Raw genomic sequence first — 14,911 nt, 5'->3', positions numbered from 1 at the left:
CTGCAGAAAAGCTAATTCTTATTAACATTTCTTCTTGATTTTAACTTCAAGCTCTCTCAGTATTGTGTACTAACAATCAAAAGGTTGTACAAGTTGACCTGGAGAGGGGGGGAGAGGCCTTGATATTTGCAATATATGGCTGTTCATCAGCTCCTTACAGAACATGTCTCCACCTTGATTCCCATGAGAATGCTCTCGCTTCTATTTTTATGTCGCTCTGCCTGACTGGCACTGCCAGTCTCTGCACACTGTCTTTCTCTCTCTCTCTTTTTGCTGCTGCAGATCATTAAATTGAATGTTTTATGTTAAAACAGTATGCAAAGAGAATGTTCAAATTTACTTTAGCTTAGACTCTTTAAACATCATTTTAAATACATTCCTGAGAGCTAATCTGATGAGGCATCCAATAATCTTTTTTTCCCTTTATAGACGCTGCTATAAATAACCTGCATTGACTGAAACGCTTCTTTTTTTCTCTCTCCTTCACAGCATCCTGTTTGCAGATATAGTGGGTTTCACCTGCCTGGCTTCTCAGTGCACAGCGCAGGAACTGGTTAAACTGCTAAATGAGCTGTTTGGAAAATTTGATGAGCTCGCCACGGTGAGTCTGTTTCCCTTCCTTGAACACACAGTCCCTCAATCACAGTCCCTGTTTGCATAAAAAGCAGATCATTTTTTCTTTCTTTTATTTCTCCTTCTTTTAAAGCCAAACTTTAACACAATATAAATGTATGGCATTGTGTGTGTGTTCCTTTCCTAGCACATGCCACCATCTTAGATGTCCCATATGATGCTTAATGTGATTATCCAGTGCTTCGTTTAAAGAAGAGTTGACAGACCTCTTTAATCTATGCCAGATTTAGCTAGGGCTAAACTCTGGTTGTGTGAATGAACTGAATGAAGTTGTACTTGTCCCAATCTCCCTGGGTTCGCATGTAGAAAAGATTTCAGCTCTCCCATCTGTCAATATCTTTGTGATTTCAGTGCTGAAAATCCGCTCAACTTTTGCTGTGAATTTGACGGCTGCAGTTAATCTAGTCTCTTTCAAATGTGACGCTGGCAGCGCTGGTGTTACAAAATCTTTCAATCAAAGCACCACATGTACCTTGAAATGCTTTTATTCATAATGTGCTGATCAAAATAAAAGCACATGCTCAAAAGAGGTATGATATTGCTCAATCTCCGGCACATAGTGTTTTTGTTGGTGAGAAGATTGAGCCCCTGAGCCCCTGCAGATCACCCCGCTGCTGCTATATCTACATGTAATCTGGCCTCTATAATTTACACAAGGCACATGCCTTCGTGAAATCCGTTAATCCATGGGATTACAACTAACCCTTTTTTGCTTTCATAGAAGGTTTTACTTGGCCATGTTGGGAGCTTCTATTTTTAACCTGTTTGTTGACATGCACAAAATTAGAAGCCACTAAAAAGAGTGTCTCTCACTCAATTTATTTCTGTCAAATAAATGTCATTGCCTTTCCAATTAGTTCTATATCAGTGACTCTACCTGGCTCTTTTTTTTTGCATGTCGGCAAACTGTCTTTTTTGCAATTGAAACATTTTCCCCCAAGATGCTATTACCATAAAGAAGATGATTCCATGCATTACAACACACACACACACACACACACACACACACACACACACACACACACACACACACACACACACACACACACACACACACACACACACACACACACACACACACACACACACACACACACACACACACACACACACACACACACACACACACACACACTCAGAAGCACACAGGCAAACTCTCAGTTGTATCTTCTAGTTTGGCTAGAAGAAATGCATTCTTGAGCTATGTCAATTATATTGCCGTGGTGATTTATTTTCATTCTTTGGGTCAAAACTCAGTAGATTGGTCTGATCTCCACTTGGCTGCTACCTACTCTGAGCTTTGTGTTACCATGAAAGCTGTCCCCAGCCATTGAACTTGTTATCAAATGCTCCATCCTTGCCCTGACCCAAAGCCCCACTCATTCTGATCCACTTTGGCAGGAAGTGGCATTGCCAGTGACTCATAGCTGTGGTCACTGTCGGCACACAGACTCCTCTCGTTCCATACGAAGAGCGGGCGATGCCACATGGCCACTGGGCATCATCTCATAATACCATTCCAGCACCATCCCCACACCACCTGTCCACTCTTTGGACTTGTCAAGCTGCATGGGAAGATGGCCAGGAACGCAGTGTACTCCTAAAGTGCTGTTATAGTCGACTGTCTTCTCACCTCTCTCTCTCCTCTCTCTTTCTCTCTCCTGAAGGCACTCAGACAATGTTTTTACATAAATGAAGATACACCTTATCACCTCAGTTAGCTAACAGACACATACCAGTTCTTGAATATGACTCATAATCACTTTCACACTTGATCTTAGGCATATGATAAAAATAGACCTTTTGTGTTTGAGCATTAGAAACAGTTAGCAACTTTTGAACTTAGGTATTTTTAAACATTGCAATTTCATGTGAACACTTGCGATTTTTCTCCTCCACCTACAGTATATTCTCAGTCTATTCTATGAAGCTGAGAACAAGCAGTTAAAAAAATAACTTTGCATTGTATCTTCCTATAAAGTCTATACGTATGTGTTAGCAACAGTTGCCTATTTACGCATCCAGCAGACATGTAGCAACATTAGCATTTATTAAGAGTCTGGTGTTTGGCCCCCTGGCAAATAAAAGCTCTATTTTGGTCTTTACCCCCTGAGGGAAGCATATGGCTGTTTAGCAGGGGCGGCGCCAGGGGGTAGCTTGGAGTTGCTATAGCAACTCCAACAATTGGCCTAGAAACGGCTTAGCAACCCCATTGTTTTGTTATGAAAATGTATCTATATTTATACACATTCTCGCGAGATCTGTCAGGGGTCGTTGTTCGCTCCCATCGCTCTAAACGCTCGAGTTTCACCCAAGCGGCAAACTCTGGGGAACAGCCGGGACGCCAATACGGAAGTGCCACACACTGCAGTTGGGCCGCTAGGGACTGGCTGCAGAAAGGAGCAATTTCCATAGACCCCCATGTTAAAATGCCCAACTTTACAGCAGAAAAAAACATGTTTCTACCCATGGATGCAATAAATATTATTATCGATATAGTTAGATTCCACCTTCATGATTATGAATCTGTGAGTGAATTGTTTTCTAACACGACCCTTTTATTTATATTAGGTCTTTAAAGTTTTTGCATAAATTAGGGCGTGGTCACGTTGATGGACATGTACATGCCTCACTGTCAGCTAACAGCAACTTGTCCACTCTGCTAGGCTACAACCATAGAGGCTACAACATTAGTTAGTCATAGTACTGTACTTGACCCTTTAGCTTTAGCCGTGTTCGTGGTGATTGTGCCTTTTAGGTAATATTGTTACAAATACCAGACAATTAAAATGTCGTGCTGTGCGCTTGAATGTACAAACAGAACTTCCAAGAAGTCTAAAATGATAATAGTATACATGTTAACCCCGTTCACAGGTGTTTGTGTGCTTGGTAGCTTAGCTTGTTACTTATTAGCCAGCTAAGGACGTAACCCTTTATACATAGCCTACATATACATTTTAGTTTATGATTCAGCCTTGGGTAAGACTTTTATAGTCTATGGCTATGACGCCCATAATGCTAAATGGGCAAATGTTAATAGGGGACCCAATTATCCCAGTGGTGGCTGCCGGAGCTAACGGAGCCGCAGTGGGCTAGCTCCAGCCGGCGTCCCAGAGCTATCCCACTGCGGCTCCGTTAGGTCTGGGCGGTGGAGTCTGTCATTATAACTGGAGATCAAGGAATGCAGCGAAACCAGAGCGAAACGCAGACTTGGTTCGCCTGCTGTAGTATTAGCTAAATAAATTATGTTGAACAAGGCTTATTAAGCTGAACATCGCCACAATTGTTCTGCTATGTATCGTTACTTCTTTTCTTAACGTGTGAATGACAAGCATTAAGAATAACAAAATATAGCTAATTCTCTTGCAGATTGTCTCATTTGATTATGAATGTAACGTTTATAGGGGAACTACACTGTTAGTAGTAACTTGGCATGCATGTATTTCATGTTAGCTTAGCTTCTTAGCCTGAGCTAGCTCTGTTTACTTCCAGTTCGGAGGCAGCAGGCTCCGCCTCTTTGCCCTTATTTGAAGCAGGCGGGATTAGACTCTGACGTTGCTGTCAAGTCGTTAGTGGCCGACTCCGCCTACTAAGGGCTTCTCGGCAACTCTGCAGAATCCTATGGGTGACGTCACGGACACTGTCCATTTATATATACAGTCTATGGGTTTCACCCATGGTTTCACCACGGCTGCCAGCTGTGTTTACAGTCTATGGTTTACTCGCATCATTCAAACAAGACGCGCTGGCTCGGGAGCTACAACTACAACAAAATGAACATATTTTAATTGCATGAACATATTTAAGTGATTAAATTGTAATACACGTTTCTAAATGATGCCGAAGTAACAACATACTGATACCGGTTAGTAAAAACCATGAATTAATGCTTGACAAGTCTGCAGACAGACGGCAGGCAAAAACACTTTTAAAATGCTTGTTTTCTGAATGAAGATCGGGTCGACCAGGCTAAGCTAACGTTGTATATAGGCCTACTCCGTCCACACTCACAACAACGGCCTACAGACATAAATAAACCAGCGACTGTATTCGCCATGACACAGACAGTCTGTGGTTTGTACTTGTTTAACTTTTGTCCAGTTTCTGAACAGATATGAGGAGATGTGAGCTCTGTGTGCTAACTGTTAACAGCTAACGGCTAATGTTTTCTGGTTGAACGTCAGTGGCAGGCTGAGATCCTCACCACTGCTGTGTGTGTGTGTGTGTGTGTGTGTGTGTGTGTGTGTGTGTGTGTGTGTGTGTGTGTGTGTGTGTGTGTGTGTGTGTGTGTGTGTGTGTGTGTGTGTGTGTGTGTGTGTGTGTGTGTGTGTGTGTGTGTGCGTGCGTGCGTGCGTGCCTGCGTGCGTGCGTGCGTGCGTGCGTGTGTGTGATGAGGTTAAATGCCACAGCATGCCAGTTGAAACAGTGAACGATCGCTATCGCTATCTCTCTGTGACTATGCCAGTAGTATGTGCATGTCATATTTTTGTTATAAATGACTGAAATAAAGCAAAAAGCCTTGGGTCAGTGGTCCAGTTTGGATTTCGAACTTGGTTGCAAGGAGTAAGAGCCAGCCAAAAACAAGCCCAACATATATCGCAATCCCAAATTGATGCAAAAATCAATGTGGAAGGATTTGAAAGGAGAGCTTTAGGCCCCATTTATACGGGAACGCAAACAAAAATAAAACAAATTCGATATCAAACCGTTCACACGCAATCGGCTCAATAAACGTGTCCGTTCGACTCACTGTTGTACATATGCCGGGCCTGAAAGTGGCGCTGTAAATGGTAAATGGACTGTACTTATATAGTCTTTAAGACCCCTCAAAGCGCTTTACATACGACATGTCATTCACCCATTCACACAGCGCAGTCTATGTTACTCTAGGAACTAACATGCATACACATTCACACACCGTTGGCCATGCCATCGGGAGCAACTCAGGGTTAAGTATCTTGCCCAAGGATACATCGACATGTTGACTGCATGGGCTGGGATCGAACCCACAACCTTCTGGTTGAAAGACGACCGCACTCCCTCGCAGCTACAGTCACCCTAGCTGTACTTCCGCCACAAAATACACCAAAAGCAGCGAAGAAGACCCCCGAGCATGGTTGCCCTTCTGTTTATTCTCCGCGGTGGATTTAGCAGCATGTAGTTCATGTAGTTCTCCATGTCCACTTGTTGCTGATGGTTGTGGTAGAGGAGATGTAGATTTTGCACTAACATCTGTAGCATGGTCAGTAGCAGTAGTATCTACTGACCATGCTACAGCAGTGAGCAGCAGAGGTGGGGAAAGGCGGGGCTATGGCTTCATCGTTATCAGGAAAATAATCGAATAGGACGTACACACGGAGCCGTTTGGCCCCCCAGAGCGTTCCGTTTGCAGATCTATCCACCTTGGGACCCGTTATCATTTGAGGGGTCCGTTTCCGCGGTTCCGTTACGGCCTCGTGTGAACGAATACCCATGTTGATAACACCTGGTAAGATATTTAGAAGGATAAGCCTGAGCTTAGAAACTCAGTGGAAATGGCAACACATTACATTACATTACATGTTATTTGTTAGACGCTTTTATCCAAAGCGACTTACATACATTCAGTACTGTGGACAATACCCACAGGAGCTATTTGGGGTGAAGTGTCTTGCCCAGGGACACAATGACATGCTGACTGCAGTGGGACTCGAACTTGCTACCCCCTGATTTGAAGTCCACAGCCTCCTCATCGACAAATTAACATGAGACATTAAAATCTAAAGTCTTTATTTTTGGACTATGCCATATAAGAAATTAACAGGAAACCCACTCACTTACATCAGCATTTGCAGTTTGATTCCCACCACCCACAAGAACACAAGCTGGGAGTGATTATACCTTTTTAGCACCAGGCTGAGAATCTGCCGACTGTACTGTTAAGACGGAAGAAAAAAAGCACATACATCTCGGGAAAGCTTTAAAAAGATATCACTACCCAAACTTGGTCTTTGGGGAAATAGTAAAATCAGTCTGGCATACAGAGCAGACACAATCATACAAGTGTGAAGGGACTGAGTTTACTGTTGGGTTTGGTCCAAACTCCACTGTCTTAGCATTTCATCTGTCAGTTTAAACTATTTTTAATAAAATGTGTTTTTTAAAAGACTAACAAGAATGTAAATTATCACACCAACTTCTCACCCTATAAACACTTCCTTTCCCTGGCTGGGTTTCCTTCAGTCGGTCCAAACCTGAAACAACAGCTTCTGTAACGAGGGGGACTCTGTTATTAATTTATGGTGGTTGTGATGCTATATAACATTAATAACTCTAGACTGGCTGTGCGTTTGTGTCTGTCTGCATGTGTGTATGCGCGTGTCCTTGCTGTTTCCATAGCAGAGTTTCACAAAGCTTTTCATTCTTGTCTCTCTTTTCTCTCCTCTCGCAACACCTCCCTGCATCACAGCTTTAAGACTCCTCCGCTCCTTGTTTCTCAGCTGTTTGATTGACATGCAGCAGCCTACTTCCCTCAACTCTGTCTTTTAAGCCCCGTGGTTCTCTACACCCTCTGCACTCTCTTCCTCACTTGTGTTTCCATTTTTAGGATGGCTCAATGATGTATCGATTGCCTCATCCCCAACACGTCACAGTTCCCCTCACTCTCGCACATATATGACTGTGAATGTTTACAGAATATCCTGCATCACATATGCAGGGAATGAATGCATGCTTAAATTTACATAATACATTTTTTAAGCTACATAATACATTGCCATATTTGCATTCTGGGTCTATTTAATCTGTGCTACTATTTTGTTTAACAATTCACCCAAGCATATCTGACAAATAGTTATCAGAAGTATTTATCCCTGTTTAAACCATTTACTGTAAGTACTTAATTAAAGGTGGGGTAGGTAATTCACTTCAGAAACACTTTTTGTTATATTCCATGGAATGCTCTTAACATCCCGATAGCAATGAATAAATTAAATGCTTTGACAATAAATACAAATATTTCATCTGTGGAAGCCATGGCGCTGTAAAAAGCAAATCCAATTATCTGAATCGGCCCGGCTAAAATAACTGGATGGCCTACCTGCCTGTCAGTCTTCCATCTCGTGCACAAACTTATCTCGTGCCCTCATTGGTCATGTGCACGTTCGTGTGTGTTGGAGGAGGGGCTCTGTAAGGAAGTCTGAAGGAAGGGGCAGATTTGTTTCAGTTGTGTACTTTCAAATTCTAGCGCACTCGAGCTGGTTTCTCCATTCTACCTTTAAAGAACTTGAGAGTAAACTGAGATGGTGTATTTTCAATTGGGATTTCTTCAGGAGCTCACAAAAACAGTGAGAGAAACACAACTTTTGTACTGTTCCCATTCTCCAAAAAGTTAGCTTTTTAAAACTGTTCCAACTTCTTTGTAGATGTGAATTTTAGTACATTTGCATGTTTATATAACGCAAATCCTACGCCAAGAAATTATAACAAATACAACTGCTAAGGATACCAATAAATGTGGATTATTCTTAAATTAGGCACAAGGACTGCTAACTGCCCACACTGTGACAGCAGCCTGCCAGAAACTAAAGTCTGGGTGTAAACACGACTCAAAGAACCCTGTTTGGGTTTGTCTCGTGAGCAGGTGCAAGGATCTCTGTCAAGTCCTGCAGTTCCCTCTACCGCCTGTGTGCTGAACACTGTGGGCTCAAGATAAATCCAAGCCAAACAAGCCATTTTAGAATCTTATCTGAGCAGTAAGAGAGGGACAATGCTTCTGTTTCAGTAAAAATAGAAGGATGATGTTTGTCATTGCAGTGAGCATACCATAAAGAAACTAGCACTTCTATAAGTTGGCAAACTCACATGAGGCAGATTTAAAAAAGGAAGGTCAAATTTGAAGTGGCAGAGGCCAAGACAAGAAATGAATGTGTTTTTAAGGTGTTCCTAAATATTGTGTAAGGGAAAGGTTACTTACAGACACAAATTATATTAAGTATTTTACAATTAAACTACACAAATGACGTTGCTGAGGGGTCCAAAAATATGTTAACAGCACCTCAAGTAGTTTTTCTTTCATCTTTTAATAATTTGAATAAAACCAAGAAGTCCTTCTTGTTTTCTATTCCAACCAAGTGTTCTGAAAATCAGTGCCATCTTTATAAATACAACACTTTTGGACTGCTGAACATTCTTTGTTGTATTCTTCATCTTTGTATCTGTTAAATATATCTACATTAATATGTTTACTTAACAGATCTACAACACCTGCTCGTTCCAACCCACCAGTTTGTGGTGGGTGGAGGAAGTGTTAATATATTATTCATTTGTTGTCGCACATAAATTATTGCATGTTAATTTGAATCAATAAAAGAGCTGGGTGACTAAAAGGGAAAAATCCTGTGAATTCCTGGCATGCAGGCGGAGATTCAGACAAATCTGTGGCGCCTGGGAAATGTTTATAAAAAGATTTCGCCCTTGCAATGAATCATTGTCTGCCTTTATCGATAACATGTGGCCATTATATAATAATTGTAAGGAAGGCTGGAAAATGTTTGACTAACCAAAGCAATGGCCTAATATAAAATGCATTAAATACTGGGATTGGTTATACTTTGAGCTAAGAGAAGTGTTTAATCTCTGCTATAAATCTACCTGTTCAATCAGTCAGTGAAGGGCCAGTACAAAGATATACAGCTTCAATCACACGTCTGTCTGTGTCCATTCAACCTCCCGAGCTACAGGAGTGGAAGCCCTAATCTTTAGCCACATCAATAATATGTACAGAGCACTGATCTTTGTCTCTGTGTTGACAAGACAGAGCGTGGCGTGTACTGCTGTCTCCTTTGAGGAATTGTAGGAAATGAACTGCTGCTACTCTCAGCTGGCTCGTCCTTTTTTTAATAATCATTTACTAGATTACCCATCCCTGTCGCTGTGTCCCTTTTGGTATCGCCCTCTTTGTCTGTGTATGCTGAATGATTGCTAATTTCTATCACTGAAAGCATTTTGTTGTTTGTATTTAAGGTCCCTGCACACTAGACTTTTGATAATGCTGCTCCCATATATTCTGACCTCACCGAAAACACATAAACTATCCAAAACATTTTAAGAATGTCTTTCCTTCTTAAAAGAAAGTGTGATTAGGTGTCAATTCTACCTGTCTCTAACACTCAAAACCCATCTTGACCACCCAGATTGTCCACAATGCTTCAGTCACATGACGTTGGTAATCCTGCCTGCAGGACTGAATCAGCCCCTAAGCCTTTCACATTGCAGATTAGCAGAGACTCTGTAAGTACCAGGGCTTTCCCCCACTTCCTGGAGCTCCAACTATATCTCACTGAATGGCCATCTGCTCCACCGTGACCTGAGTAACCACAAAGAGACCTCATTGGCTTTGTTACAGTGAACAGGTTTTTAATAGAAGATGGGAAAGACCTGGAGAGGATAGCAGTCTAGTGTCAAGTTTATAGATCAAGATTCAGTTCAAAGGACATTTAACATTTCAAGTGCTGTTTTGTGCACCTGTCTTGTATGAGGATGAGTATGATGGAGTGACGTAACTCTCAAAATAGTAAAGTAAAACAAAAGCTCTGTATTTTCAGTGCTCAATTACAGAAAAACAACAGCTTTGAAGCTAGGATATATTGTGGTCGTTTTATCAATGAGATAACTAAAGTGACTGTAGGTTGGATATTTTGTATATGAAGGAAAGATAAGAGATGGAACTTTGTTGATCTTCATAAAGGAAATGAATGAAGAAATAAAGCAGTACAATAAACAAACCAGGGACATATGCAAGAGTAAATACAGATATTTAGGTAATGATACTTCATGCAATTAAAGATGCATAATGGAAATGGTAAACCGTAAAATAACTAATACCATTGTGGTAAATAAATAGATAATTAATATTGTGTTAGTTCATATGAAATAAGAAACCTGTATATTTAAGGAAAATCAGGACAATATTGAACATAATTGCAGCTCAAAAGTCTATACAACATGCATCTCTCTATATTTGACTGTTTCTGAGCGCTTTTCTAAGTTTTTATTTTACATTACATTTCCTTTCATTTGGAAAGCTTTTATCTAAAGCGACCTACAATAAGTGCAACAGCCATAGAGATTCAAACTCGGGACAAAGAGGAAAGTGCAGATATACAGTATTCACTTCAAGCAAGTCAAACCATTGTAAGTGCTGGTGAATTATACAAGGCCTAAATTGTTATTATTTGTATGATTCTATTTTTTTCTCAAGAATGTACCAAGGAGCAGCAGCAAAGTGCATCTGCAAAACAGATGCATTTTCAGTTCTCATTCATAACACTCCGTTCGATGTCTCACTATGGGATGCGCCTCATCGCGGAGCAAACAGAAGCATCAATCTCATTACGCCAATCCTGATTGGCTGGTGATCTTGACGTCAGCGTCAGGGGAAATCACCCCCTATAAGTAGCTTGCGCCACAACGCATGCGTCATTCAAACACCTCTTCTCGCTTCAGAGCACATCTCTACAGTAGCCGGGCAAGCTTCACTGTCCACAGACTGAACCCAAATACCCATTTCGGTCGACGGGCGCTCACCGGCTACTCCTTCTGCTTTGCAGGAAGACGGTAGTACTAACGCAGTTAGTATTAAAATCGACCTCGCCCTTCTCTTCCCCGGAAAGGTCCGATTTTTTAAGCTAGCAGCACACCTGTTGCTAGCTCGCTCCCTCTCTACCGACACCACGGTAGCGAGGACGTTTTTTCTTTTCTCCACGGAAGGGAAAAGGATTAAAAAGGAGCATACTGTCACACCAGTCAGTATTCTCCGGGAATAAAAGACCCACATCGTCCTTTTTCTCCGGATTAAGGACAAGGTCGTAATACCTTTTTCTCCCGTCCCACCTGTCGAGAGCGGGCCCTCTCCACGCCACAAGGCGACCAAGATGGACGCCCCTCTCCCTCACACCAGAGGAGTCAGGGACTCGGTGGCTCGACTCGGTGGCTCGACTCTGCGGCTGCGGGTTGAAGATCTCGGGCACAGACACACACCAGGTCTGTTCGTCCTGCCTCGGGCTGGAACACGCTCGAGGCGCGATCGACAACCCCGGCTCATGCGGACATTGTGTCCGCTTCACCGTTAAGAGCCTCCGCCGACGGTTAGCAAGACAAGCTAGCCTGTCGGAACAGGACCCCCCCATGTCCATGGACCCGCCGACCGGCAGTCAAGACACGGGGGCGTCCGCCACAGAGAGTGAAGCCCTTTCCGTGTCGGTCTGAGGCTCATTATCCGCTATGACCACAGAACCGGAATCCCGCGCCCTGGCAGGCCGGGACCCGGTGACGACAAGACACGCGGGAACGGATTCCCGTGCTTTACCAAGCTGGGGCTCCCGGTTAGACCTCACCATGGTCTCACCCGCGGAGGATGTCCTCGAGCTGGACTACGAGGAGGATGAAGAGGAGGACGCCCTGGTCTGAGCATGGACCTGCAGGCCGTGTGTAAACGCGCTGCGGTCAGACTCAACGTTCCGTGGCCTGAAATGGCCAAGGAGACCTCCAGGTCCCGCTACGAGGGGAAACACCTTCCCCAAGCAGCGGGCAAAAAATAGGCAACTCCTCCCGGTCTTCCCGGAAATGTTGGATGAGGTGTCGGTCTCGTGGAGAGACCGGCCCTTCAGCAACAAGGTCCCAATCCAGGGTGCCTCCTCCCTAGACTGCGACGGAATGGAGAAGCTCGGCCTGCTCCGCATGCCGCCCATGGAACCGCTGGTAGCGGCTCACCTTCTACCAAAGGTGGGCCCGTCACCAAGCAGGAACCCCACGCTGCCAGCAAAGTCGGACCGTTTTCAGTCAGCAATGACTGAAAAGTCCTACAAAGCTGCAGCGTTGTCCGCCAGGGCCCTGAATGTGTCCTCGCTGCTAACCGCCTACCAAGCGGAGCTCTGCGAGGACCTGTCGGGTAACCCGGGGGCAGCCACTCTGGACGAGATGGCAGCGGTCACGGACATTTGTCTCCGTGTCCAACGCTGCGCCGTCCAGGCCACGGGCAAGGTAATGGGGATCATGGTGGTGCAGGAAAGAGCGAGATGGCTCAACCTCACCAACCTCCCAGACCGGGAAAAGGAGGATGTGCTGGATATGCCCATCGTTCCCGAGGGAATTTTCGGCTCCACTCTCGCCTCCATGCAAAGGAGGTGTGAGACGAAAAAGAGGGAGGACGAGGCACTCCACCTCTGTCTCCCTCGAAGGGTCCAGCCGCTGCTTTCGCAGCAGCAGTCCTCTGCCCAGGCTGCCTCGAACTCTGCTCGGTTTAAAGCACCGAAGACGCAGAGGCCGCAGCCCACCCGAGTCCCCAGCCCAGGCTGGAGACAAGGGCAAGCTGGCCTAGAAATCCTCCGGTTCCGGCTGCAGCTCAGGCTCAGCCAACCCAGAATTTCGGCCAGCAGTTGAGGAAGAAGAAGCTAGCGGCGTGACAGCCCCTCCTTCTTCCCTCCGTGAATGTCTTCCCGCCGCCTCAAGAGATGCCTAAACACCATCCTCAAGTCCGCACAAATACATGTCACACATTGGTTGATCCTTCTGTCATAAAACATTTGCAGCTGACGCATCCAGGCTTCAGGCCGAGGGCGCAGCTCAAAATAATGAAAAGAAAATCAATAAAGCCAATAAACAGCCCGTCAATTGTTCCCCTTCTGAGAGCAGCTACGGCATCTCTCAAAAGGCGAATTACTGACGGGTCTGTGAAGGCACCACCACCACGCGCACGCGCAGTGCCGGCTGGGGCTTTAAGGGCACCACCGTCACGCGCATGCGCAGTGCCGGCTGGGTTCGTGAAGGCACAACCGTCACGCGCATGCGCAGTGCCGGCTGGAGCTGTAAAGGCACCACCGTCACGTGCATGCCCAGTGCCGGCTGGAGCCGTAAGCGTGACATCTCAGCTGGCTCTAAGGAGCATACAGCAGGAGATACTCACGACATCTGCCTGGGCTTCTCAAAACAGTTACGGAGCGTCCACACTACAGCTTCAAAAATAGCTTGGAGCTGGGCGTGTCTGGAGCTTGGGGATTTTATTCAAGCAACACGACCAACAACCAATCACATGAATCTCCCGCCCCCGACATACAGAGCAAAAAACCCCGGGGATTTTATGGGAGCAATATATATATATATATATATAAACTCCCCAAACAGGCGAAAACCTACCAGTTTCACCCACTGTCTCTGCCACCTCCCTTCATGCCTGGTTCCTCCGGTTTGTATCCCGGTAGGTGAAGAGGGTCTGGTCATACAAAACCGGGTGATTTGCTACGGCGATAGTTAGTTTCTCCTCCGACTTTTTTTGAAATATAGAAATGAACGGCGGGATATCTCTCCCAGTTTAGACGCGGTTTGATTAGCTACGGCTTGAGCTGTCAGATTTTGGGAAACGGGATTTGATTGGCTGGCGCTGGCTACTCCGGCGTCTCCGGCGTCAGAAGTTGAACATTGTTCAACTTCTGACGCCGAAGACGGCGGAGACGGACCGCTCTGCTACCCACAATTCAGTTCGGCGAAAAAGCGAGGCTACGTGACGTCACCCCATTGAAAGTGAATGGGCAGATTGGAGTTTTCGACGCTGTCGACGCTGTTGACGCTGTGGTGTAGACGGGCCGTTACACATTATCTGTTTTCGCAAGCCCAGAGAGAGTCAACCCACATTCTGGAGAGAGAGGTTCTCTCTCTCCTAGAAAGAAGGGTTTTATCTATAATGCCCGCCGAGCGGAGTCAGATTACGGAGACAAATGTCCTCGTAAAGCACCTGCTCAACATGGGTCTCATAATAAAACTAAACCCCGCGCGCCACGGGGTGAGTATTGGTTATTATGTAATGCGTAGTGACACGACACCCGACTTTTCTAGTACGGGACGCGCCTACGGGTGCAGTCCTTTCACGGAAGGTGGTCACCACGGACGCATGTCAGACAGGCTGATAGGGTATTTACGAATGTCGCCCGGTGAGAGGTCTCTAGAGCAGAGACCTCCAGCGGGCGCACGTAAATTACCCGGAGCTTTTAGCGGTGTTCCCCACCCAAAAACGCTTCCTCAATCAATCAATCAATCAATGTTTATTTATATAGCCCAATATCACAAATGTTACATTTGTCTCAGTGGTCTTCACAGTGTGTACAGAATATCAGTATGACAATACGACACCCTCTGTCCTTAGACCCTCACATCGTACAAGGAAAAACTTCCAAAGAAAACCCAGTTTAAAGGGAAAAATGGGAGAAACCTCAGGGAGAGCAACAGAGGAGGGATCCCTCTCCCA

At 44.9% G+C, this 14,911-nt stretch overlaps 1 protein-coding gene across 1 annotated transcript in view; it reads left to right on the top strand.

The window, feature by feature from the left end:
* LOC117462870 (adenylate cyclase type 1-like) overlaps positions 1–14,911 on the top strand; it is a 44,906-nt gene that overhangs the window by 9,982 nt on the left and 20,013 nt on the right. The window contains exon 4 of the mRNA XM_034105222.1: positions 490–601. Coding sequence (XP_033961113.1) covers positions 490–601 — 112 coding nt within the window. The remainder of the gene's footprint in view (positions 1–489; positions 602–14,911) is intronic.

This window comes from Pseudochaenichthys georgianus, chromosome 17, assembly GCF_902827115.2.
Source record: "Pseudochaenichthys georgianus chromosome 17, fPseGeo1.2, whole genome shotgun sequence".
In the NCBI taxonomy this organism is placed as follows: domain Eukaryota; kingdom Metazoa; phylum Chordata; class Actinopteri; order Perciformes; family Channichthyidae; genus Pseudochaenichthys; species Pseudochaenichthys georgianus.
Note: the sequence above shows the minus strand (reverse complement) of the source record. Positions and strands in the feature narration are given on the sequence as shown.